Source organism: Aspergillus nidulans, chromosome VIII, assembly GCF_000011425.1.
Source record: "Aspergillus nidulans FGSC A4 chromosome VIII".
Lineage (NCBI taxonomy): Eukaryota > Fungi > Ascomycota > Eurotiomycetes > Eurotiales > Aspergillaceae > Aspergillus > Aspergillus nidulans.
The window spans coordinates 50,524-75,172 of NC_066264.1; the positions used below are offsets into that span (position 1 = coordinate 50,524).

General features: G+C 49.9%; 12 protein-coding genes across 12 annotated transcripts, besides 1 other annotated feature; 5 read left to right on the forward strand and 7 right to left on the reverse strand.

The window, feature by feature from the left end:
- Window positions 1-24,649: part of a sequence feature (contig 1.172 1..523550(1)) that runs on past both edges of the window.
- Window positions 442-2,574, forward strand: ANIA_09245 (beta-ketoacyl synthase; the record flags this gene model as incomplete). Its single annotated transcript, XM_677422.1, has 8 exons — window positions 442-478; window positions 535-617; window positions 669-938; window positions 1,026-1,259; window positions 1,349-1,648; window positions 1,716-1,794; window positions 1,910-2,230; window positions 2,282-2,574. The coding sequence occupies 8 exons, from the start codon at window positions 442-444 to the stop codon at window positions 2,572-2,574; spliced, it is 1,617 nt and encodes a 538-aa protein (XP_682514.1).
- ANIA_09246 (protein ausE) lies at window positions 2,902-3,798 on the reverse strand (the record flags this gene model as incomplete). The annotated part of the gene is made up of 1 exon (XM_677423.1): window positions 2,902-3,798. One exon carries the CDS (start codon window positions 3,796-3,798, stop codon window positions 2,902-2,904), a length of 897 nt encoding a protein of 298 aa, XP_682515.1.
- On the forward strand, window positions 4,159-4,740 carry ANIA_09247 (protein ausF; the record flags this gene model as incomplete). Its single annotated transcript, XM_677424.1, has 2 exons — window positions 4,159-4,199; window positions 4,248-4,740. 2 exons carry the CDS (start codon window positions 4,159-4,161, stop codon window positions 4,738-4,740), a joined length of 534 nt encoding a protein of 177 aa, XP_682516.1.
- ANIA_09248 (protein CYP650B1) lies at window positions 5,723-7,573 on the reverse strand (the record flags this gene model as incomplete). The annotated part of the gene is made up of 5 exons (XM_677425.1): window positions 5,723-6,138; window positions 6,208-6,810; window positions 6,875-6,943; window positions 7,024-7,237; window positions 7,286-7,573. 5 exons carry the CDS (start codon window positions 7,571-7,573, stop codon window positions 5,723-5,725), a joined length of 1,590 nt encoding a protein of 529 aa, XP_682517.1.
- On the reverse strand, window positions 8,160-8,922 carry ANIA_09249 (protein ausH; the record flags this gene model as incomplete). The annotated part of the gene is made up of 3 exons (XM_677426.1): window positions 8,160-8,549; window positions 8,728-8,853; window positions 8,914-8,922. The coding sequence occupies 3 exons, from the start codon at window positions 8,920-8,922 to the stop codon at window positions 8,160-8,162; spliced, it is 525 nt and encodes a 174-aa protein (XP_682518.1).
- Window positions 9,840-11,390, reverse strand: ANIA_09250 (uncharacterized protein; the record flags this gene model as incomplete). Its single annotated transcript, XM_677427.1, has 1 exon — window positions 9,840-11,390. The coding sequence occupies one exon, from the start codon at window positions 11,388-11,390 to the stop codon at window positions 9,840-9,842; it is 1,551 nt and encodes a 516-aa protein (XP_682519.1).
- On the forward strand, window positions 11,599-13,538 carry ANIA_09251 (protein CYP650A1; the record flags this gene model as incomplete). The annotated part of the gene is made up of 6 exons (XM_050613101.1): window positions 11,599-11,649; window positions 11,758-12,036; window positions 12,095-12,299; window positions 12,353-12,421; window positions 12,473-13,054; window positions 13,117-13,538. The coding sequence occupies 6 exons, from the start codon at window positions 11,599-11,601 to the stop codon at window positions 13,536-13,538; spliced, it is 1,608 nt and encodes a 535-aa protein (XP_050468942.1).
- ANIA_09252 (uncharacterized protein) lies at window positions 13,698-14,201 on the reverse strand (the record flags this gene model as incomplete). The annotated part of the gene is made up of 1 exon (XM_677429.2): window positions 13,698-14,201. The coding sequence occupies exon 1, from the start codon at window positions 14,118-14,120 to the stop codon at window positions 13,698-13,700; it is 423 nt and encodes a 140-aa protein (XP_682521.2). The 5' UTR covers window positions 14,121-14,201.
- ANIA_09253 (protein CYP651A1) lies at window positions 15,313-17,420 on the reverse strand (the record flags this gene model as incomplete). Its single annotated transcript, XM_677430.2, has 6 exons — window positions 15,313-16,043; window positions 16,097-16,666; window positions 16,732-16,800; window positions 16,853-16,955; window positions 17,017-17,133; window positions 17,199-17,420. 6 exons carry the CDS (start codon window positions 17,418-17,420, stop codon window positions 15,625-15,627), a joined length of 1,500 nt encoding a protein of 499 aa, XP_682522.2. The 3' UTR covers window positions 15,313-15,624.
- Window positions 18,046-18,715, reverse strand: ANIA_09254 (uncharacterized protein; the record flags this gene model as incomplete). Its single annotated transcript, XM_677431.1, has 2 exons — window positions 18,046-18,461; window positions 18,685-18,715. 2 exons carry the CDS (start codon window positions 18,713-18,715, stop codon window positions 18,046-18,048), a joined length of 447 nt encoding a protein of 148 aa, XP_682523.1.
- ANIA_11214 (uncharacterized protein) lies at window positions 21,634-22,122 on the forward strand (the record flags this gene model as incomplete). Its single annotated transcript, XM_677432.2, has 1 exon — window positions 21,634-22,122. One exon carries the CDS (start codon window positions 21,634-21,636, stop codon window positions 22,120-22,122), a length of 489 nt encoding a protein of 162 aa, XP_682524.2.
- Window positions 22,320-23,637, forward strand: ANIA_11205 (aldo/keto reductase). Its single transcript, XM_050613102.1, has one exon. It carries the CDS (start codon window positions 22,344-22,346, stop codon window positions 23,538-23,540), a length of 1,197 nt encoding a protein of 398 aa, XP_050468943.1. The 5' UTR covers window positions 22,320-22,343; the 3' UTR covers window positions 23,541-23,637.

Here is a 24,649-nt window from a genome sequence, read left to right on the forward strand (position 1 = left end):
CGGCCATTGAACACGTTGTCAACACGTTTTCGTCACCGATTCTGCATGGCTGAGCCGGGATTCACTCTCGTTTGGGTATAGGGTGTGCGAGCGCTGGATGCACGCAGGGGTCATTTTCTTAGCGGCAAATATCTAGAAAAAAAAAATAGGCATCGGTATGGAGCCGTGGCAGACTCAGCTCGCTTAGGGTGACTTTTTTTCTCATCGGTCAAACGCGGGTGGAATTGTACGATGCTCACCCATCCTTGGAGGCTTACTGCAGGCGCAGGTGTCCTTGGTTGGTTAAGCTGTTTAGCATAAGTTGCCGCAGGCGGGCTTACAGAGATGAATTCTTTTCATTCTATCTCCAAGTGTTGCCTTGTCTATCCTCCGCGTTTCCAGAGGTAGAGAGAACGTCAACAAGATGATTCACGCTCACTTGGTTTCAATATTCACTTTCAAATGGCTCTTACTGGGGCTTGTTACGATCAGTTGTACTGTACGTGTCTTTATATCCACCTTTGGTGCCGTAGCGTTGCTTATGTCGCACAACAGGTAGCAGTGTTCTGCTAGCATGGGGTGTTCTTTCACCCGTTAGCAAAGTACCCCGGACCGCGGTTGGCAAAGATCACCAACTTGTATGCCGGGTACCATTCATGGCGGGGAGATCTGCATCTTGACATGTGGAGGCATACGGCCAGTTCTCGCTCGAAGGAGCCATTGAAATGGCCTGGCTCATGGGTTATATCCGCCACTTTGGCGGAACAATAGACGGGACTCCATACTCGGGGTGGGTGGACTCGAAGACCAAGAAGCCAGTGGCTGATGTGGATATCAAAACAGTATATGAAAAGAGGATTTTGACCCATAGTGGTATCCAGCTGGTCCAGCCGGATCAATTCGAAGATCCAAGGTTTCTGTACGAGATTATACTGCAGGAAGACTTGAAACCGCTGCATGTACCCCAGGCGCTCGCGGAGCAGATGAAAGCGGAGCATGGACAGTTCGCAGATATATCGTAATCAACAACACCAGATCTCTTCCAGGTCCGGCTTCTCAAGGGCGCAAGACTTTACATACCTCGCGCCATGAACAGCAACCGCACGGTGGCAGGTCTCATTCCATCAGGCTGGGACCCGCGAACATACGGCGATCCCGAGGACGTCGTGACGCAGGTTGATCCCGTAACTCTATACACGCTCGTCAGTACGGTCGAGGCACTTCTCTCGTCCGGCATCACAGATCCATATGAGCTCTATCAATATATCCACGTCTCAGAGGTAGGAGCATGCATCGGTTCAGGGCTAGGTGGGGTATCCTCTCTCCAAAAATGTTTAGCGGACGCCAAACAAACCCGGACATCTTAAAGGACGTCCTCCAAGAGACATTCATCAACACAACTGGTGCCTGGGTCAACATGCTTCTCCTCTCAGCAGCCGGGCCCCTCCGCACTCCGGTGGGTGCATGCGCAACAGCAATCGAGTCCTTGGAACTAGGCTACGAGACTAATGCAACCGGCAAAGCCCAGTTCTGCCTTGTCGGCAGCTGCGACGTTCTTATCCCCGAGACCTCGCGCGAGTTCGCGAATATGAAGGCGACTGTCAACACCGAGGAGGAACTGGCCAGGGGCCGACCCCCCACGAGATGTCTCGTCCGACAACCAGCACCCGTAAGGGTTTTGTCGAGTCGGAGGGGCAGGCATACAGGTTCTGACTACTGCAGCGTTAGCATTGCAGATGGGGTTGCCTATCCGTGGCATTGTGGCATTTGTCAATACCTCCAGCGATAAAGCCGGCCGCTCAGTTCCGGCACCTGGTAGGGGCGTCCTCATCGAACGCCAACAAGTCTCATTCAGAGTCCCATCGCCTCACTTGAGTATCCCGGAATCGCCCAAAGCGATTAGAATTTCGACTCCGTCAAATCACTGAAGCTAGAGAGATGGCATTGCAAAACCTCGACGTTGAGGTTTCAGCAGTGGCCGCCCAGGATCCAACAGTCAATGTCGACGCCTACGTCCACGAACGCCGTCAGCAACTCCTCACTGACTTCACCCGTGAAGAAAGCGAAGCCCGCTTCAAAATAGGCGACAATTTCTGGTGTAATGACCCCCATATTGCTCCCCTATCTGGCGCCCTGGCGACCTGGGGCCTAACAATAAACGACCTGACGGCAGCCTCATTCCACGACACATCAACAGTACTAAACGACAAGAATGAGTCTAGCGTCATCCAAACGCAACTCCGCTCCCTCGGTCGGCGGTCGGGAAATCTCCTGCTGTGTGTGTTTCAAATGTACCTAACAGGCCATTCCAAGGGCGCGGCGGGGGCGTGGATGCTCAACGGCGCGCTGCAGATGCTTGAATCTGGCCTGGTCCAAGGGAACAGAAATGCCGACAATATTGCGTATATCCAACGACCTATTCGCGTTGGCGATTTGCAGGCCGTTTGTTTGACTTCGTTCGGGTTTGGGAAGAAGGGGCGCAGGCTATCGTGGTTCACCCGCGGTATCTGTTCGCTACTTTGGCTGAAGAAGACTTCCAGGCTTACACGGATCGGTGTTATGTCCGTCAGAAGAAGCCGATATGTATTCCTATGAGGGGATGAACGGGAACTCGGCTAAAGCTGCGCTACCCTGGGAATTAACAAACGAGACGGCGACATATCTTGACCCGACGGCTCGCTTTCCTAATACTTAAGTTTGTTGATATTGCTTAAGAGACGACGCGATAACTCGAGTTATGGTATTGAGAGCTACAGATCGGATACCTTGACCCGGAAGGGCCGATGCCTAACAGCTCCACAGCGGCATTCCTCATAACGGCAGCAAGAATCAAGTCTGCGTATACGAGCATGATCGAGGACATGTGTACATGTGACCGTCAAGTATGATTCTTCAAAAACGACATTCGCCCTCCAAAATACACTAAGCGCTGGAGATCAAGCCAAGATGCTCCCCAATATCCTTCCCATCGTTACCCCAAAAGTGCACCGTATCAACATCACAATGCTGGGTTGAACTGCGGAACCCAAACATCGCCTGCGTGCGCGGCGACAACTCTGTAGCAATTTGCATCGGAATCCACAACGGAAACGCCTGCACAGGGCGTAGTTCTCGGCGGATCGTGGAAAACGCCAGCGCGCGGCGCTGGTCCGAAAGCGTCGCATTGTGGCCGGCTCCGTGAATCACCTTGCCACTCATCATATAGCAATCACCAGGTTGCATTATGGCAGGCACAGAATCGATCTTGCCGTACTGCGGACAATCGGTCGCGTTGATCAGCGTGAGCTCCGGCCAACGGTTGCTGCCCGGGACGAGACGGGTGGCGCCGTTCTCTACGGTGAAAGGAGTTACGGCGCAGAAGAAGTTGACGAGGCACTCGGGAGCATCTGGGCCCATGGAGTTCCACCACGGGTAGAGCTCCTGGTCGCGGTGGAGGCGCTGCGCGGGGGCGCCCGGTTGCACTTCGATGACCATTGTGTCGTTGAAGTGGTAGCCCATGCCCTCGCCGGGCTTGCTAAAGACGCGCTGGAGGAGTTCGTGCATGAGGTCATTCTCAAGGATCTCGTGGCGAAATGTCGGGCTTGTGGTGACGAGCTTACTGAACCGCTTCACGCGGTCGTTGCTGTTGCCGTCGTTTGTAACCTGGACTTGGATCTTCTCCATAGCGGGCTGGATCTCCTGGCTGAAGCGGGCCATTTGATCCGGCGGGACGAACCCCTCGATGATAACGCAACCATCTTCCTTGAAGGCCGCGTAAATCTCGTCGGCGGGGGCTGTGGCAGGAAATTTCTGGAGACGGGATGGAGTAGCTGAGCCCATTTTCAGTGTTACTTATTTCCGTTTTATACTCGAAATGAGGATCAAGAAAGCGCGGGATGGAGATTTTAGTGGTAGAAGGCGAAGGATGATTTAAGAATCACTGGGAGGCATAAAAGTATGCACAAAGATTGAAAAGCGGCTTCGGTGTCCGATATGCAAGGGTAACAGCCCCTACCTTCCAAGTATAACAAGAACGAGAAGAAGCTAGGGAAGGGCTAAGCAATGTAGCACAGGATTTATGGTGAGCAATATCAGAGCTCAGCACATAGCAAGTAAGGAATTGTCCACGACACCAACCGGCAGCCTACGTAATCACTAATGCCAGCAGATATATCAGTGTACCAAAGGCCCAGCATCACTATGACCCCAATCTCTGTTATCCTCGTCACTGATAATAAGCTGTAAGTTTTCATTAAGTCCTAAGAGCCACATGATTGCCCTACTGACAGGACAAGGCCCAAAACCATGTCCACCACACGAGAAAAGCTCCTCAGAACAACCTCCAGATTTGTCTCAACGTTCGGGTCCTTTGACATAGAGGAAATTCTCTCCATTCGCACGCCAACATGCCTTTACCACCAGTGCTGCCCCAGCTTCAACAAAAATGTCGTAACGAACGAGGAAACCCGTGCGAACTTCCCGCAGTTCATCGCTACTTTCAAACGATTTGACTTTTCCATCATCGAGCCAGACCATACCCTTGTCGATGAGGCTGCTAGGAGAGTGATGATCCGCGCTAAGGCTTCCGCAGAAAGCATTGTTGGAGCCTATGAGAATGAGTACATCTTTATTCTGAAGATGACGGACGACTGTAGGTTTATCGAGGAGATCTACGAGTTCTACGATACCATAAGGCTGAAGGATCTCCAATACCGGTTAGAAGCGAAGCATATCTCTTACGGGGATGCTGCGCCCTTTAAAACGAGGGATACTCAGTTATGAGAGAGCCCATTATCTGGAAAGGGGCTCATAATCACCGGCAGATGGTCAGATTAGGGTTACTTTACGAAGTTCTTGGAGAGATGGATAGGTAAAGCGAACATCAGAACCTTATGTTGGATGCATTTGGCAGGATGACTTCATTCCTACTGCGCGATGACCACTGTACTCATCCTCTTACCCTCCTAGCTCGACTGGCTTACTTTGAGCAAAATAACAGGGTGCACCAATTATCTGTTGAGGTCGCGTACATAGATCGCGGGAATGAATGCGCGGTATCGAGAAAGGTCACCGCGCTATGATAATCTGGCCGACACGGCGGGATAAATCTCTTTCTTGAATCTTGACTTATAGATGTCGCTTCATTCCCCTGTAATTGTAGGCAAAGAATACTAGAGAGAGGAGAGCAAGCAAACAGGATTGAATTGGGATGATACTTCCGCAAGGAGTTCAAATGCTATGGACGAACACAGACCGCCACTTATGCCTCGGTGTTTGGAATTCTGGAGGACTGAAGATGGAAGAATCCGTGCTGCATGCCTCTAGATTCGGCGACGGCTCCTTGCGTGTTCGCGTCTTTTTGACTCTGATCCACAGCGAGCGCGTGGCTAAGAGTTGTATGCCCATCCCAGGACAATATCGGGCCAGACTTCAAGACCAGAATCATGAAGGCAGCAGCCTGCAATTATTGCTGCATGGAGCGAGTTGAGCGCACGCCACGTCCGCGTCCACGCAAACCTACAACTGATCAGCAACGGCATGGATAGCGTGATGCGCATAGGTATCTTACCAGAAGATCTATTTGACACAGTACTCAAAAAGCCGCGATCGTCTCCACTATGGTGAAAGCATCGTATTTTATTATTATAATCATTATTTGTTCGCGTCAACAAGCGTCCTGCGAAGCACCCCAATAATTTTCCAACAACCCAATAGCGGACAGAAGACAGCTAAGAATAATAAAAGAAACGACTAGAGGTCAATTTCAGATCACTATCTCCTCCTTCCTTCGGCGGACACAGATCCTAGCATCGGGATTCGTGGCTAAGAAGATCCCCGACTTGCTGGGTGCAACCGCGCCATTATCAGGAAGTTTAATGTCGTATTTCATAAGCATATGGGACAAGACAATCTTCAGCTCGTTGGCGGCAAAGAATCTTCCAGGGCACGCGTGTCGACCAAGGCCAAAGCCTAGATGTTCTGGGGAAGCCGAAACCAGGTAGGCGGAACTATCGCCCTTTTCACGCCGAGTGGTAAAACGGTCAGGAACGAAATCATCAGGGTCGGGGTAGATATTGGAGTCTCGCATGGCCACGTTGGCGATAAAGACTGTTGAGCCTTTGGGGATTATTGTTCCGTCTGAGAGTGTGATCTCGCGCGAGGCGTATCGCCCCATCGTTACTGTATGCATGGCCAGGTTAGAAAAGGAGGGGATCAACTTGTGAAAAGAGGGTGATAGAGGAAGCTTACCAGTTGAGGCTGGCTTTAAACGTTGAGACTCTTTCAGCACACTGTCCATCAGTTTAAGGTTGTTCAAAGCGATCTTATCCCACCCCTCTCCCTGTAGCGAGGATATGATTTCTTTCCGAAGCTCCCTGACCAGAACTTTCCAATCTGGTCTCATGCAGAGGTCAAGGAGGACCTGCCCCAGGAGGTCACTGGAGGTATGGAAAGAGCCGATGGCAAGGAGCATTTGGGATAATATAGGATCATAGGGTTGACCTGTACTGCGAGACGTCTCGTCGAGCCATTCTATCGCGTCGTTATACTCCCTTCGATCACCCTGGCTCTGGGCATGGCGCCGTTGCTCAAGGACTGGGACAAGAAGCGCACGTGCATCACGGATATATCGACGAAGCTGGCGGCACGATGGTTTTAGACGGGCGATGAGGGGTCGAAGTATCTGAGGCCAGAGGTTGAGCTCTTCGGCTGCTGCAAAAGCCTCGGTGTTGTATGATGTTAGGATGCGTATCCAATCCGGGTTGCGCCCGAGGTCATCGCCAACGAAGACGAGAGAAGAGAGCCGCGACAGAATAAACAGAGCCGTCTCATGCGGGCTCACCTCCACCCAGTCTAGTGCGAGGTATCAGTAGAGGTTGTGTGACAAAAGCGGGCGGACTACTGATGGACTAGATACCTGGTGCATCTTTCCATTGGGATTGTAGAAGAAGGGGAGTCTCGCTAGTGAGAAGCGGCGTCAATTTTGCTAAGAGATTTGGTATATCAATATGGTTCATCCGAAGGCGAGAAGCAATGAGGTGACGCTATTCTAGGACGAACACTTACTCAGCTGCCGGGTCAGTCTCGTCCTCACAGACTCAGAGATGACATCACTGGTTCCCAGTTGTGCAAACACCTCGAATCCATTAATATGGGAATTGAACTCGTCTCCAGCGATTGGGCCGGGGTTCAAGTCAGGATGCTCCGCGATCTCATGTGCATACGATGGAGCAAGTACGATGTTGACTCCATCTGGGGCTGCGATCCGAAAGGCACTCGCCTATCTCTGGGCTCAGCGGTTACTACTATTTGGAGGATAGATGAGTACCTTGGAAAGCCCATCTGCAACTAATCTCGGTAGCTCTGTGGTAAATGTCTTCCGTGAGCGATACCCTCGTAGTATACCGATGCGCCCCTTTCCGGGATTGATCAATGGCAAATCAGATTTTTTCCGAAGAGGATGAAAAAGAATGATTGTAACCGAGAAGAGTAGTAGGAGCCAGGGGAGCCCGCAAGTAACCAGAAAGCCGTTAGGAAATCTAAGGCTGTTTGGAATCCCAGGCTCATGAGATGAACGAAAGAAATGTGTCCGCAACTCTGGATTTCCCATTGCCATTGTAGCTCTAGAATTTTGACGGGGGACGAAGAAAGGATTGTTAGATAGACGATCACAAATTCAGTGCAGATATTAATATAGTCTTGCACTTGAAACTCGTGTAAACAGTGATTGAATATGTCTTGTTCGCATTCCCGCTGTGTATGAATTAAGTTACGAGCCGTACCTTTTTAGTTACGACAATTCCATTACTAGGAATATATCTCTGGCCCTCCTAGGAATCACATACTTCAGTATTACAAGCATGACTGTGAAATGCAGGGATTGCACTACCAGGAAAAACAACATATGCTCACGTCGTAGCGTGCCTCTCATGGCATTGATTCTTCCCAATGAGGTGTGGCTTCCCATCCATGCCTCAATGCTGATCACTTTTGTGCAGCGAAGCAGGGGCTAATATTAATCACTAAATACGGTGTGGTTGGTCAACCTATACGGAGGGATCAGAACATAGTTGCCTTCGTATCACCGTACATCAGCCTACACTCTTCTTGCCTTATCCAACCGAGGCGGCAGACCGCAGCCCGAGGTATTTCTCATTGTACTGGGTTCCATCATCTGTGAGCCATTCCCAAACACAACCGATCTAATTCCTCGCCGAGAAATGCGCCTCAATTTTCTTCCCCCATGCATCCCTCGTCGCCGAATCTGCAAACTGGAAAAAGTCCTCCACCATTGTTCCTTCCTCATTAATCTGCAGAATGTAGACGTACTCGGTCTCAAATCGACCAACCAGGGAGTCCCCCTTCCCCTCAATATGCAGTACAACCTTCCTCGCAGGCTCGTCGATGACTGGCTCCGCACCGTCCTTGACGCGTAGCTGGAAATTGTAGAAAAAATCCTTTAGCCCTTGGAAGTCCGCCTTGCTTTCTTCTTTGGTTTGCAAAGCTGGTTTGCCGAGGCTGGATGGAAAAGAGCGGAGGGTGCAACTGGGTGACATGAACGATAGGACTGATTCGACGTCGAGTTTGGCGAACTGACCCACAAAGTTTAAAGCCGTGCATAAGAGCTCATCGCGTGTAGGAGGCATTCTTTCGGTGATGAGTTGAGGTGATGGATCGAGTAGGGTAGAGCAAAGACAGATGGGTTGGTCAGTACGGTGGAAATAGTTGTGCAACCGCTTATTTAACAACTGCTGCCCCATACAAACTTACTGGGCCTTCTGTTGTCATTGTATTAGAGGTCATCCCAAGATTGCCGACGATCATGCCCTTGCTTGGTTCCCGGCAAGGAGGAAGTTCGGGAAGGTCGTCTGACAAAATTTGACAAAGGATATTTGTCTGTTTGCCCGCAGTTCAATTATGCGCAGCTTTTCTGCTCGGTGGAATAAACAAACATACCATGACCATTGTGCTGGCATTAAGGCCACTGTAAGGGCTCGTATGACCCCAAGTACGCCGCTGGCAAGATACATACTTGTGCGTGCACTTTCATAGCCAGAAACTCCAGACTTGCGGATAGAAAACTCTAAAGGAAATCCCATGCACTACGAGCAATCCGTTGATTTTGAGTCTAACCGACATGGTCGACAAGATCAGCGTAATTGAGTTGAAACGCGTGAGTTTTGATAGAGAAGCATTCTATGAGAGTGGTGTTTTTAGTATACCTATCCTGTTCGAAATACATAATCCAATCTAGTCCCAGCGGATCTGATTGAAAGTAAGGAGGGACTTTCTCTGGTTGACAGGCCGCATAATGTGGCATAAGCCAGGTGTCGGGGCATAGCAGTATCCGATGCCGCCTGCCCTTCGGGTGGTGCCCGTTTAGTCATTATTTAGTAAGCTAGATTTATAGATCGGCGGCCACGTAGGCCATCCAATAATGTCAATGGTCCTTCACCGGGCGTACACGATGAGTCACATGACATTTCCTTATAAAAATTTGTCGGCTATTGAGGTGGTTGCTAGCGTCGATTTTTAATCATGTGATTGATATCTGTAATGAGCAACTGTATTGAAGGTCTTAATTTCCTAACTACAATCTGTATAGGCTATTTATGTCTTTTCAAAGGCTTCAAAAGAATGTTCTCGATATCGGTAGATAGTTCAGGTTGTATAGGCAGATGTGCCTGTCATATAGGCAATATGATGTATCAAATGAGCGGACGAGCGAGGTGCTGTATGTTGATTAGTAAGGAGAGGCTATCTCCGGTCGACAAAATTCAATACAATTATACTTCACGATAATGAGGCATACATACACCTCGCCGGTGAAATCCTGGAATCAACATCTCACAAGAATTGCTCAAGCTCCGACAGGTGTGCTGCTACACGTCAGCCTTGCAGTCGCATGGGCCTAGAACCTTGCTTTTTCCTTGCTCCAATAGTGCCCAACGTAGAGCCGGCTCATTCTTGAAGCAATACATCGTACTCTCGTCCAGCGTTATCCGCACATTCCAGGGCGCGGAACCTGCCACATCCGAGCTATTTGCGCACAAGGGGAGAATTATACAGGACCCATTTACCCACGGTATTCCGGTTTCGAAGGCCTGGATTTCCCCTAGCTCCGCTCCAAATTGTAGCTCGTATGTCTTGATGTGTCTCAAGCTTGAGACGATAGCGCAAGCCGGGAGGATGTTCACAGCCTTCTGTTCCTCGTGGGCGTTCAGAAAGGAACTTAGCGAGTCGATGTAGGATTCGCCGAATCTCGCTAGTTTGGCCCGGATTGTATAAGCCGTCTTTGCGATGGCGAGGAAGAATGACGTGTTCAAACCGGTGGGTACTTCTCGGACTGCCCGATGGAAGTCTGGAGAGGCGTGTCGTTGAGAACTGACCTCGAAACGTAGCGGGATAGCAGCGTTCCCCATGTAGTCATGGGGGAGAGGAGGTTCAACGAACTTGCGCAGGTCTACAGCCATAAGGCACTCAGAGACACTTGGCTTCGCATGGAGCTTCTCATCTCTGTACGGGTGCTTGGCGGCATGCCGTGCCTGAGCTATCGATTCGCAGATGAGCGCCGTGAGTACATCGTTGATCGAAAGAAACCTTACATCTCCTTGACCTGTGACCGATTTCTGATTCTCATGTAACTTTTCAAGTATAGAGGTACAAGCAATCCTCAGCTGTTGGAGTTTTTCAGCGCAAAAGACAAAGCATTCATCCTTCAATGGTGGGGGTGCTGCAACCGGTCTGTGAGAGATATTTTCAGAGAATTCAGATGGCGAAGGCGCATCTACACGAGCACGGTTATTTTTTTTCAGCCGCGAACTCAGAGCCAACAATGGGCTTCGCACTCGTGCCTGCGTGGAAGGGATTCCCAATCTCCCGTCCATTCCTATTTTGTCCTGGTTGCGACACGATTCGGCCAGAAGTTTTACTATCACCGCGGCTCCGAGAGCATCGAATACTGCATGATTGAACGCCAGCGTCAGGATAAGGCCGTCATTGACCAAGTTAATCTGGAAACGAATGACAGGTGTTGGTCGATTAGGAGTTGGGTATGCGGCGAGTGGATTGAAGAGACCATTAAGCGGAAGACTCGATGGTACGTTAAATGGAGACTGTTCTAGTTTCTTGACCGGCAGGGCACAATTGGAATGGCGCTTTACCTGGACCAGTGGAACTTGATCTTCAGACTTGGCCCTGGGTGGTCGGACTATAAGGACATTGTTCGCGTCAGGAACTGGGGCAGGAAACGCGATCTCCCCGTTCAAAAACGGCACCTTTTCAAGAAGGACATCGATAGCGTTATGGATGGTTTGAAGGGCAGAAGCTTCATTCCGCACCCGATACGATATGTTATAGAAGAAAAAAACTTGGCCATTCGCCTGATCGATAGGGGTCAATGAGAAGGCTTCGAAATCAGGGGAGGGTGGCATTTGATGGGCGATCAAATAGGGATTTATTTTCAACAAATCTTGATGGTCGGAGGATGGGTGTCCAAGTTGGTCGGGTTGACTGATAGACAGACTATGTAAGAGAACCTCGTCCCGAACCTAGTTCAAGGAAGAGTTCCTGTCCAACTTTCACACATTCCTCCGTAGCTGCAGCTATGCCCAATGAGTTGCAAAACACGAAAGTTGAGGAATGATTATTTTCAACATCTCTGCCCTCGGTCCTCCCAAGCCCATGCTTCAAGTATGTAGGGGCAGCGGTCCACGTAGCACGAGTGGTAAAGGCCAGCTTGGACAGAAAATCGCCTTGTTACTTGGCGAGTCTGTATAGAACATACTCGACACATCTTAGTTCGTCGGACGAGAGCTTGTTGAAACATCACGCGCGACCATGTTGCGACTTCCCATCGATAGCGCAATGCACCCCTTCTCAACTCTACCTAACCATGAACTCGGCCTCTATATCATGTGGATGATGTCTGCTGTCTTTGTGATATTTAAGCTGCTGGCACCAGCTAAATGCGATATCCCAACCGTGAACGGACGCAGGCGGTTTGAGATAGGACAGTACCAGGCAAGGCGGCGCTTTTCTGTCGATGGACGGGGCATTATCTTGAATGGGCTTCAGATGGTCAGTTGTTACGTGTGTAATTGTTTGATTCTGGGTTGGAGACTAAAATAAACCGCAGGCGCGTGTATTTCGCGTGGTTTCTCAAAAAGGGCCCAAGATAATCCTTGGGCCCGAATATGCCAATGAGGTTAAAAGCCATCCGGCCTGCAATGCGGATGTCTTTATAGCAAAGGAGTTCCACGCTCACGTATCAGGCTTTGAGGTCTTGCGGCCACAGCAAGTAATGAAAGATGCTATCCGGCTTAGACTGACCAGGTCCATCGGTAAGAGCCAGCTGTCTATAAGGGTTACTAGCTTACGTTTTTTGGCCTTCAAGGGGCCTTGATGAAACCCATCTCTGCTGAAACTGCACTGATTCTCGAATCACAATGGGGGAATAGTAATTGTACGTGACCATGCAGTCTTGCAAGGTGCCACACTAATCTGGTGTTCCCAGGTTGGCATGAGTTAGATCTAAATTTCACCATAGCCTCGCTTGTCTCTCGAGTGTCGGCAGTCATGTTCGTCGGCGAGGAACTCGGCCGTGATCAGAAATGGCTTAGCATTGTCACCAACTACAGCTCTGATATGTTCGTGGCGGATCTAGATCTTTGCAAGTGGCCAGAGGCTCTGCGTCCCATTGCTACGTATTTCCTGCCTTCTTGCGGTAAACTACGACGCCATATCCGAGAAGCGGCACTAATGCTCTACCCCATACTTTCAGAGGGATACTCTGCGCATCAAAACAAGCAGAACTTTCTAGATTGGCTTGAAGAAATTGCAGGTGATCGGAAATACAACCCCGTGCTGGCACAGCTTTCCCTCGCTGCAGCGGCAATTGATACTACATCCGACCTCATAATTAAGACTCTGACTGATATCTGTCGTTTCCGCGATTCGCAGAAACTCCAAGAAGATCTTCGGGAGGAGATGGTCAGGGTTCTGCGGGCAGATGGATGGGAGAAGTCTGCCATGTACAACCTTAAACTTTTGGACAGCGTCCTGAAGGAAACACAGCGTGTCAAACCTGTCGTTGTTTGTAGGTGTCGTTGCTTCATTTATGAATCATGTTGAGCTAACCCTAATGTCACCGCAACACAGTCGGTATGGGTCGCTACGTTACTGAACAGATAACATTACATGACGGAACTGTGATCTCAAAGGGCGAGACAATTAACGTCGTCAATACACGAATATGGGACCCAGCTGTCTATCCCAACCCGCTAGAATGGGACCCCTATAGATTTGTACGTCGTCGCGACTCGGGCGATCACGCAGCACATCTCGTTTCGCCCACACCAGATCACATGGGGTTCGGACTGGGAAAGCATTCATGCCCAGGCCGATTCTTTGCAGCCACGAAAATCAAAATCATACTATGTCATATTCTGTTAAAGTATGATGTGAAAATCCCTGATGAGGAAATTTCTACAGTGATTTCTTCGGGAAACTTTCTATTTCCCGACTCAACTTTGAGGATCTCAGTCAGGCGAAGGCAAGACAACTTGACTATCTGGGACTAAACACCCTTCCCTCATAGCAGCTGTCTGTAATTGGAATGATTTGATCATAGACTTTGGAATCTTGCTAAGACTTATTTTGGAAAGGCGTGCAGACAATATCAGTGTTTCTCTCCGAGCACAATACATTTCATAATTGCCCATTTATCATCAATTCCTAGATTATTGAGCCTCCTCGAGGCGTCCCTGGAACTGGCGAAAACGGGCTGTGTCCAAGAACTGAAAGATCTCATCCACCAGAGCTCCCTCCTCATTCATAGCCATTATAAACATTGCTTCGTTCTCGTAGGGTCCAACCGTCGTTTCACACCTGATTTTCACCTTCACGACAACTTGTCTTGACACCTCATCAACAACCGTAATGTTGTCGTCCACAATGCTGGCATTGACTGATCGAAACACTCCTCGCGATAACATCATATGTCTCGTGTGTTCCTCCATACTCTGAGTAAACTTGCAGGTCGGTGCAACTCCATGAGTAAGGCAGGTTGGTGTGCGAACGGTCTTCATAGCACTTGGATCGAACTCGTTGTACGCGGCAATGTATTTCGAAACAGTTGCAAGCAGTCTTTCTCGGATTGACATGGCTCTAATGTAAAATTAACTGCTGGTGGACTGATGATGCTTTTTTAGACTGAAATGTTAACCTGACAATAGTCGATTGATTTCTGGCCGATCAAAACCTAACAGTGGACATGTGCGTGCTGTCTCTGTAGGTATATCCGTAAAAGTGCAGAATCCTACCTCCTTGGGTTTCTCTAGCCCCTTGCTCTTCCGGCATTTTGTCCCTTACAGCGCAAAAGGGGCTTGAGATGGCAAATTCGTTCCATTTAACTTGAGCCCATCACAATATCTTCGAGGCTACATCGTAAAGTGTTCGATTCGCGAGCCACTGAAGGGTTAAGCTATACCTTTCCCTTGTCAAGTCGGACGAGTCACACGGCGAAGTATTCAATATAGCAGACACAGACATGCCTGGGTCGTGGAGTGCCAAGTGGCCCTCTATCTGCAGATACTTTGGGCTTGAAGCCAGCGAAACTGTTGACGATCAGTGGACAAATATAGACAGCAGGTGGCACGCGAACCAAGTGGCTTACGAAAGAATGTACACCGAGTACGGACTGCAGAAGCAGTTGGTTTCACCAACAGCTTGGTCGTTGGTGAAAATAGGTCATACGTTGTTCTACCAGAATCGGGAACTCTGCCTCGATAAGACTCGGGGACTGGGCTTTACCGAGGATCATCCCGTCGGATTTAGCTATTTCCAGGTTTTCGAAGACTTCGAGAGGATGAAGATTATCCTGGCTAAAATTGTTTTGGCCTCGCTGCCGCGACGTTTTATATCAGTGCTAAATTGATTTCGCTAGAGCACATGAAGAGACTCGACGACCGCTATACCGACCGTTGTTGATACTGTGAGACCGGCTTCCAGCAGATGACATGTATTTAGACGCCAGACAGATCCTATTTTTACCGATTATTGAGGCATTTTGCAACTGCGCCGGGTTGATTGATTTGGCGCGCGGCTGTGCTGGGGTTTTAATTCTGTCAGGTTAACGTGACATATTATTACCGCTAGTTATGTATTAACCCTATAAATGGTAAAATAAACGTATCCGTATCAATTCGAGTCACCTAGCCCTAACTGGTCACTGCGCTTGACATTTTGATATGCAGCTATCACGATGGCTAGTATACGCGCCATAGTACACATTCCTCGCCATAAGGACTTGTGAAAGGGTTACAACACATAGTAAGCTCTACTATAGATGATATAAGAAGTAATTATCAAGCTTTAAGCTTGATAGTTTATTCATGGCCGAGAGCGTTCATTTTGCCGCCACGTATTCAGGCAAGCAATATTATATATATTTGCCGTATATGTCTGCGGTGAGTGTGCTGGAAAATAAGTTTGAATTAGCGGATGGCGTCAAGCGTCAGCTGTACCTTTCTAGTTCGCACCAATCACCAGCACTTGATAAAACGACCGCTAGTGCCTGGTTCATGTGTCCGGCGAACATAATTACTGCGTGAATTAACATGGCGCTGGCCGCTTCCGTGTAATGGTCTCATTCTCAAAGGCCAGGAATTAGATCTGGATCTCCGGCTGTCGCCGTCTTACTAGCACCTTTGCGGTCATGTTTGCGTTGATTGCTGCCGCAAACTCCCACACGTGCTGCCCAGTCTCCCCATTGGCCGGTTTAATATCATACTTCATCAACACGTGGCAAAGAGATATCTTCAGCACCGCTGCGGCGAAGAACCGTCCTGGACAGGCGCGGCCTCCATAGCCGAATCCCAGGTGATCGGAGGTAGGTGATGTAAACTGTGCTGTATTCTCCTGCCCTGGAGCCTGTCGGAGTCTGTAAAACCGATACGGGTCAAAGTGCGCGGCGTCAGGATACTTGTCCTCATCCCACATTGTGTGTCCAGATATGCGGATAGACTGGCCTTTCTGAATGATGAGGCCGTCTTTCAACGTTACGTCAGCGACGGCGACCCTGCCAACTGCTGTCTGATAGTTAGGGTGTGTCCGAACCAGGAGAAGGGATTTGGCATACCAAACAGGATTGGATCTACCCGTTGAACTTCCTTAAAGGCACTGTCCATGAGTTTCAAGTGGTACAGCGCCGTTTTGCTCCACCCATGAGTCTCGTAGACTTGGATGACCTCTTTACGAAGGTCGCTGACGAGCTGAGGATCCTCAGAAAGGCGCAGGAGGATCTTAACCAGATGGTCGCAGAGGCCATGCATGGACGCAAAGGCAATCCGCAGGTTAAGTATGAGCTCGTCATATTCTTCCCCGTGCGAGGCTTCTTTGAACCATTCAAAGAAGTTTAGCGGTTCTTCGCCTGTTGATGCCTGCAGAGCCGTTCTCCTGCGCATGTCACGGCTCATGAGCTCTCGGCCAGATTTCATGATGCGGTAGAGCTCCAGGCACTCAGGTAGAAACTTGGCCACAATCCGTCGTAGCATCACAGGCCACGCGGAGAGTGCCGCCGATGCCATACCCAGAGCCATTTCCATCTTTACCACAAACTCGGGCCACGCCTCGTCCAGGCAGTACACAGAAGATGTACCCTGGGCTATGGTACGCTCGACCACCGACCCAAGAACTATTTCCTGCCAGCCTGGGGATTATTAGATAGACGGGTCAGCCACACTTTCGCGCATGTCGACGGAAGTCATGGTTTACCTGATTCACTAGGCCATCTATCGCTAATTGCTTCACCGATATCTGATGCGAGCGGCTGGATCAGTTTGCCTGGAAAAGCTTGTTAGTTTGGTTGTGCTTCACGTATCGTAGCTCCTCTTACCAAGCGACTGCGCGAGCTGTGTTCGCACAGACTCTATCAAAATGCGATCTTCAACCGGCTGTGACCGGCATAGCTCAAAGCCCGGAAGATGACCGTGATGCATCTGACCAAGAATTCAGAAATCCGATTTCTTCCCACAGGCGGGTGTTCCATTGACTACCTACCTTTGCAGTGAACGGGAATACCTTCAGCGAAGGGTGATTGCGGAACTGGTCCGCATATTCAGGAGACGCAAACAATTCCACCCCTACATCCGTACGCATTGCGAAGACATTTTTGTACTAGTGTCACTGGATGAGCATACGACGCCGTTTCATTCTTGTTCAATTTCTGCGTGCGAACTTACAGAATCAAAGCCGGATTTTATGAGCCGCCGGGCATCGCGACGAAAGCGATTCACTGCTGTCACCTGAAGAAAGTCGAATGGGCCCCCATCGTTCAAAAGAGGGAGATTGTTGGGACGCCATTGCTGGGTGTTGTAGAGCAAATATAAAACAGCGGAGACTACCACGAAACCGGCGATCAAAGGTTGGCCCAGCGGGGTGAGACTAATAGTTTCCTGAAGCATGGTGTAGTGTATCTAAAGTAAGTTTTTGAGAGCCGGACGAGCCGCGAGTATATGGTTATTTAGCCATAGTGCTGCTGGATTGGCGCTTATGTGGCATGCGTGTCGGCAAGGGGCCGAAGTCGGTCAGGGATATTCATAGGCCTCAGAATCCCCTTACCTGGAAGGCTGCAATACAGCGCGGCTTCCGATCCTGAGACTCTCATATGTCGGGTGGGTGGTGAGGACAAGCTCGCATAAAGGCGAACGGACTCTTCTAATAGGTTTTACTGTAGTGCTACTAATGAAAAAACCGAACAGACTGTATCGGGTGATTTACCTCCATGTTATCCTATTGGTTTTGGATATGTGCAAACTGTTATTGATATAATACGAACTAAAGGGGTGGAAAGTCGTTAGATAACATTACGAGACAATTATGCTAATAGACAGTGGGCCCCAGCTACGATTATTTACTCAGTGGCCCTTTTGCCTTGTAGCGGTTTTGCTGTCTTCAACTTCAGTCCATCCTCTAAGCACCCGACTGATGTGTATTTAACCCAACCGTACTGAGCACTACTGGTCTAACAGTCCTCCAGCCAACCATCTTCTGTGAAAGCGGGGGCATGGTTCCAGAGTAACCGGGCTCTCAAGAGCAACTAGCTAACATCTTGTGAAGAAAATTAGTAGCATTCGTCTTGTATTCGGTGCCTGATTCGTATGCTTCCCACCAGCGTGCAGCAGCCGCTGAGGGATTACCAGCATGTCCCCAGCGTTTAGCTCTGCTTGCACGGCCTGGTCCTCCGATGGTGTTCAACAGCCTCCCATTTTGGCTGCTGAGAATGACCCGCGTTGCACCGTTGGCAACAGTGGCGTCCGTCATGGAGACAAGGAGCGTCACTATCAGGGATGGTGATGTGGCAGGTTGGTACTGAAGGACGGGATAGAGCAATGTGTCCCGGTGAAAGCCTTGTGCTGGGCTTTGTGGTTTTGTGGTTCGTAAGTTCCCAGTGGTCAGCCAGTAGTCTCCCACGTCGCGGAAGACGGCCTTGCATGTTGTGAGTACTGCCGAGTTGTTCAGTATGTCGTCCCGGTAGGGTGGCGAGCCCGAGGAGGAAATTTTCTTTCCTTCAGAACGGGTTATCATCAAGCCAAACAGGTTGGTTGGAGCTTTCGACTTCGTTTTGGAGGCGCTAGGTCACATCAAGAGACCGGATGCATCTAATTAACAACACCATCGTCGTCGACCGCTTTTGACAATGTTTCTAGATTGGTGTCAGAAGCAAACCGTTGTAACTGCGTTTGGGAATGATAGTCATGATGCGGACACAGAGAAGCAGGGATGATACTGTGACAGGGCAGTATAGCGTAGTTGAGAGCTAAATGAACCAGGTAGATACACGCCTCGCGGAGGCGAGCAGTGGCCGGACGTACTATAAATATATGCTCTAGCGAGACGGCTACAAGGCAACATTTCATGTAGATGGTCGTCCTGGTTATCTACAACAACTAACATACGAATCCTATATCACGACAACTGTTCCTCTCACTGTTATCACTGCCATAACATATATTGAACGTCACTTTGCAAGCAACGCATGGGGTCAACTTGAGGCGTGGTCCTCATCTGACCGCAGCCTAGCCCGTCAATAATCCCACATGATGGGCTACTATCCTGTAGCTGCGTGAACCGTTCGAGAAGTAAGGGATGCGGGGGTTGTCCTGCGCAACCACGTATTCACCGGAAGAGTCAGTTTCCGAGCATTTCTTGTCACTCAAGGGGGGCCTTGTTGGCTAGATCATGTAAGAGCAACGCCTAAGTACCCCCATGCCTTAAGCCAGCTTCATCAGCATTGGCGTGAATTGATCGCACACGAGCTTCCAATCGCCTTAAGCTTGCTCTCCGGAGTATTCGCCTTTGAGCATTGAATACATCACCTGACCTAGTAGGAGGGTTTAGAATCCCTTGCTAGTCCCCGCACTTCCTCACGGTTCTCCAGAAGCCCTTAATGATTGTAGTACGGCGGTTGTGTGAGGTTTCATAATACTAGCTGCCTCTAGCACTGCTAATTTTTCTTTTATCTGTCCTCTGGCAACTTTCTTGGACGAGTGCTCAGGTATCAAAATGGCGGGACTGACAGGTCAACCCATCCGCAATTATTGCGATGTCCGGGTGATTTCCCCCCAGAACCTATGGTCAGTACTTGTGAATAAACAGAGTAAAGGAAGCAAGGTGCCACCGGACCGGTTTAATGTCAATGCGTTCTATCACCCTTCTGGCTCGCAGGCCGGCACCGTGAATAGAAATGGGGCCATTTCATGAAGCGGCACCCTGCTACTTTTCGCGCCGTGTTTTTCTGTGCTTTCAAAGCAGGCTCGAGCAATGGATCTGCAGAGCCGTAATGCTGAAATGTGCATTCTAGGCGTTTGAAAACGGTCAGTCGAGTGCTACCACAGAAGCTGACTACTTTCTCTAGCCAGTATGATAATAGACGATTTTGCAGGGACACGGACGGCATGTTACGTCCCCAGCTCCGCCGACTTCAGGGAGCTTCTGGGGCAGGACGAGTTGCAGCCGAGATACAAATTTACGGTGTTCGGAGGAGGGATGCTCGCAAACCGTATCTCGTGGTTCTTTGACCTCCAACCAACCATTTTAACGGTTGATACTGCGTGCTCTTCGTCTGTCGTCGCGCTTCGTTTGGGCTGCCAGAGCATCCGCACAGGAGATGCTGATATGGTGCGCATTCCTCAACGTGTACAGCGAGATTACTTCTATTACCCTGCTTACATGCAAAAATAACACTCCAGGTGTTAGTCGGTGGCGCCGATGCGAATTTGTACCGCAGGTGATGACCAGTTAGGGTTTGCTCGGTTTTCTCAGCTCGGACGGCCGCTGCAAAGGCCTCTGAGGAGCAAACAGACGGATACGCCAGGGGTGAAGGAACTGGGTTTGTCCTTCTTAGGCCCCTTGATGCAGCACTCTCCGATGGAAATGCATTACGCGCCGTTATCCGGACCCCGGCATCACCGCTTTCCTCAGCAGAGGAGCAAGAGCGATTGATTCGAAGTGTCTATGACCAAGTCTGTCTCGATCTCGTTGAGACGCCTTTTGGGAAGCGCATGGAATCAGGTACACGAAAGGCGATTTGACCGGCGCTTCGTCACTGGCTCGCGCCTTTAGCCACAGGCGGCTGCCGCAAGATTTGCTCTATATTGGAAGCGTCAAAACGAACATAGTGCACCTTCGGGTTGCGGTGGTGTTTCCCAGATATCAAGACAGTTCTGGCCCTGGAGAACGGTATTATTCCACCAAATATATAACTTAAACAGCTATGTCCAGACGCACCTCTTGGCAGATGGCGCCTAAAAGTGCTGGCTGAACCGGTCTCCTAGCCAGAGGGTGAAAGCGCAGAGCAAATATCAACCCCTTTGGGTATGGCGGCACAAACCCGCACTGTATTATGAAGACTCTAGAAGAGTACACGGGTCGCAAGGTGCAGCAATGGCTGGAGCCTTGGGTCAGGAGCCAAGGTGCAACAATGAGGCCAAGTCTAGAGAAGAAGAAGCGCCAGTTTTGATTTCTTGCTTCTCCCGTGATACGGGCGGTATCTCTCGCCTGGCCGTTCAATACGCACAGTATCTTGAAACGAAGATCAAGTGCCATAGATCGCAACAGTCTCTCAGCCTCAGATTCATTGACGGAGCGGGCTTTCTGTCGCAGAGCTCGGTGCGCGCTGCAGATAAGGTCTCCAAATTTCAACTTTCTGCGCGCCTACCTTGCCACCGAGGCTCGACTTGATATCTCCGTGTTGGAGCTGATGCGTAGTATACCGGTGAGAGAACTTGCTCGAGACGTGGCCCTGCGGTCAGGATACCTTAGTCGCTATACTTTAGACCAGAGCTATGTAGCTACGTAGCTATCAACTGCGGAGTGAGGCAGGCGCCCTGAAAATGCGATATTAGGAGCCAAAGGGCGCTATCGGTGTAGTAACGACAACGACTACTTCTAAGGGTCAAACACTTCCACTACAATATCTGTGTGGCTAGATCCATTCCCATAAAGCAAGGGGATGTTGCCTAATCATACCCCGATTATACCGCTGTTACGATATATATACATAGGGCAGAACCAACAATTCCTCCACTTCCGTCGACCTTACACTGTCCCCCCACAGCAACAAAGTAAGATCATATCTCTATTTTTCCAATCAATCCTGACCATCGTAAATAGTCCATGAACACCACGCGCCACAGGCTCCTTGCCACCGCGTCGCGGTTTGTCGAGACACTCGAGAGCTTAGACGTGGATGCAATGCTCGCTATACGATCTTCAACATGTCTTCATCATATGTGCTGCCCCAGCTTCAGAAACTACAGCATCACGAATGATCAGACCCGTGAAGCGTTTCCCCAGTGGAAAGCTACGATTACCAAGTATAAATTTGGTGTCCTGGATGACAGCCAAATTCTGGTCGACGAGCAAGCGAGAAAGGTCATGATTCACGCCGAAACCGCCGCAGAGACAACGGTCGGTGACTACAACAATGAATATGTGTTTATTCTTCGAATGGCAGAGGATTGCAACACGGTGGATGAAATCTGGGAGTTTTATGATACCATTCGTCTACAGGACCTTCGTCACAGGCTGGAGGCCAGCCATGTGCCAATTGGCGTTGACGCTCCTGCTCCCTTTACCACCACTGCCTCACCTGCGGCCCTCTAATAGCCTGTATATCCTAGTAAGACTCTTATTAGTGTATTTAATTATGGCTAGTCAATCAAATCACAGCGCTGCAAGGAGACAATCGTCCCTTACATTTTCACATTCCATCTCTGGGACACTCACTATACCCGCCTTGACCACCAGGGTATTCCTAGCCACTAATTGTCCCTGTTCGATCTTCAAACAACCTCGTATTCTTATCATTGCTATATCTTAATGCTATGACAGGTACACGAATCCTCGAGCTGTTCGGCCCGGCGCCAGAACCCCCCTCCGAGTTAGGCCGCTACCGAATCCTTTCACCCACGGCGGGCATACGTGTTTCTCCCCTCCAGCTCGGTGCACTATCTATCGGAGACGCATGGAGCACCGACCTTGGCTCAATGGATAAGGACTCGGCGATGGAATTGCTAGATGCCTACGCCGCTGCGGGGGGGAACTTCATTGACACAGCAAACGCGTACCAGAATGAACAGTCGGAAATGTGGATTGGAGAATGGATGGCCAGCCGCGGCAATCGGGACAAGATGGTGATTGCCACCAAATTCGGGACCGACTACCGCGCCCATGAACTGGGCAAAGGGCTCGCAGTGAACTATTCGGGGAACCACAAGCGCAGCCTACACATGAGCGTTCGCGACTCCCTGCAGAAATTGCGAACAAGCTGGATTGATATCCTCTACCTGCACACGTGGGACTATACCACCTCTATCCCGGAGCTCATGGATTCACTACATCATCTTGTCCAGCGCGGAGATGTCCTCTACCTGGGAATTTGCAATACGCCAGCTTGGGTTGTTAGTGCAGCAAACACTTATGCCCAGCAGCAGGGGAAGACCCAGTTCTCTGTCTACCAGGGTCGTTGGAATCCGCTGCGGCGTGAGCTCGAGCGTGATATTCTACCCATGGCCCGGCACTTTGGAATGGCCGTGACGGTGTATGACGCCCTTGGTAGTGGTAAGTTTCAATCACGGGATATGCTCGCACGCCGCAAGGATCAGGGGGAGGGGCTCAGAGCTATATATGGTGGGCAGCAAACCGCGCTGGAGGAGGCAATGAGCAAGGCGCTGGGAGTTGTTGCCGCGCAGCATGGGATTGAATCAGTTACAGCTGTTGCCCTGGCGTACTTGCTGGCAAAGGCCCCATATGTCTTTCCGATTATCGGCGGACGCAAGATCCAGCACTTGCATGACAACATCGAGGCGCTCTCACTCCGGCTCAGCCAGGAGGAGATCGAGTATTTAGAAAGCGTGGGAGATTTTGACCCGGGTTTTCCGTATGATATGGCTGGGGTCGATCCAGCTGATACTGGAATAGCTACTCCGATTGTGGCTCAGGCAGCGCCGATGGCGTTTGTCCAGAGATCGAAGGCTATAGGGTACGCTGAATCTAGCAAGGGAAGTCAGATGTTCGGCTGAGTTAGTAGCCTGTAGCGGAGTATCAATGTTATGGAAACACAATTCAGGAACCAACTTAGACAGCTTGCAATATGGATGAATATGATTCGTCTCCATACACGTCACAAAGACCTGTACAGTATGTTGCAACAGTGTCGCTGTAAGACGCATAATATGAATGGCACCTGCGGTAGTCAGTTAGGAGAAAAAGACTGGCTTTGATTTGGCCGGCTTTGGAATGATACAAGGATTGGCTGTTAATCTGCACGAAGGGGAGCTGGAATCTGATCTTTGATAATATATTGTCTCTATAGGACTGTCCTGTTGCTCAATACACCGGAGCCTGGCATCGATAGTCTGCCCAATGTGTACCGTGTTTACCGCGAGCTTCTTAACATACTAGAGAGCGGCCACAAGAACGATGACATGTTTCGTATCTGTTCTTTTGCCAACACTTCCCCGTAGCAAGCCCGATCGTTACATATACTATACTAAATACGTCTAAGCGGGTGCGAGCATCAACACTGAGTCGCTTCTCTCAGCCAGGATGCAATCACTGTTGTTATTCCCTTGCAAGCAAAGCGGGTATGTGGATACAACTAAGGATCTTGCTAGGGATCTGCTCTGTAAGGTGGAATGCTGATATTTGCGTTATCTGTGCGGGTAACATGTCTGCCGGCACCGGACGATTGAAAAAAATGTCTTCATGCTCTGTGACAGGGCCACTAGGTCTCGCAAGTATCGGCTGGGGGTGCTTTGGCATACTCCTTACGGCGCAGATCATAGTGAAGGTGACAGCGACGGTGAGGATAGTTCTTATGTGGAGTTTATTGAAGGCAGGGCAACTCCTGATCTTGCATATTCTTGCACCAACAGTACCCTACAAGTCCCGAGTTGAGCCAAATGGTTGGGTCCTCAGAGGCCACCAGTCAGGGTAAAGCGATCGACGCTCAACCGGCTCTTATTGCTCCGTTTCCACACATGCAAGGGCTAATCGAATGACTTAGCGTCAAGGGGTATGCCAGCTTAGACCCTAGGCCCGGCCCGAAATTCAGTAGTAATAAGAGTTGACTTGGGTCGGCACATTCCAGACCGACTCATGTGTGACACGAGACAAGCTTACTGGCCCT

What these genes read in the sequence shown, in the direction of transcription:
- ANIA_11205 (XM_050613102.1), top strand. Translation starts at nt 22,344, where the DNA reads ATGACAGGTACACGAATCCTCGAGCTGTTCGGCCCGGCGCCAGAACCC.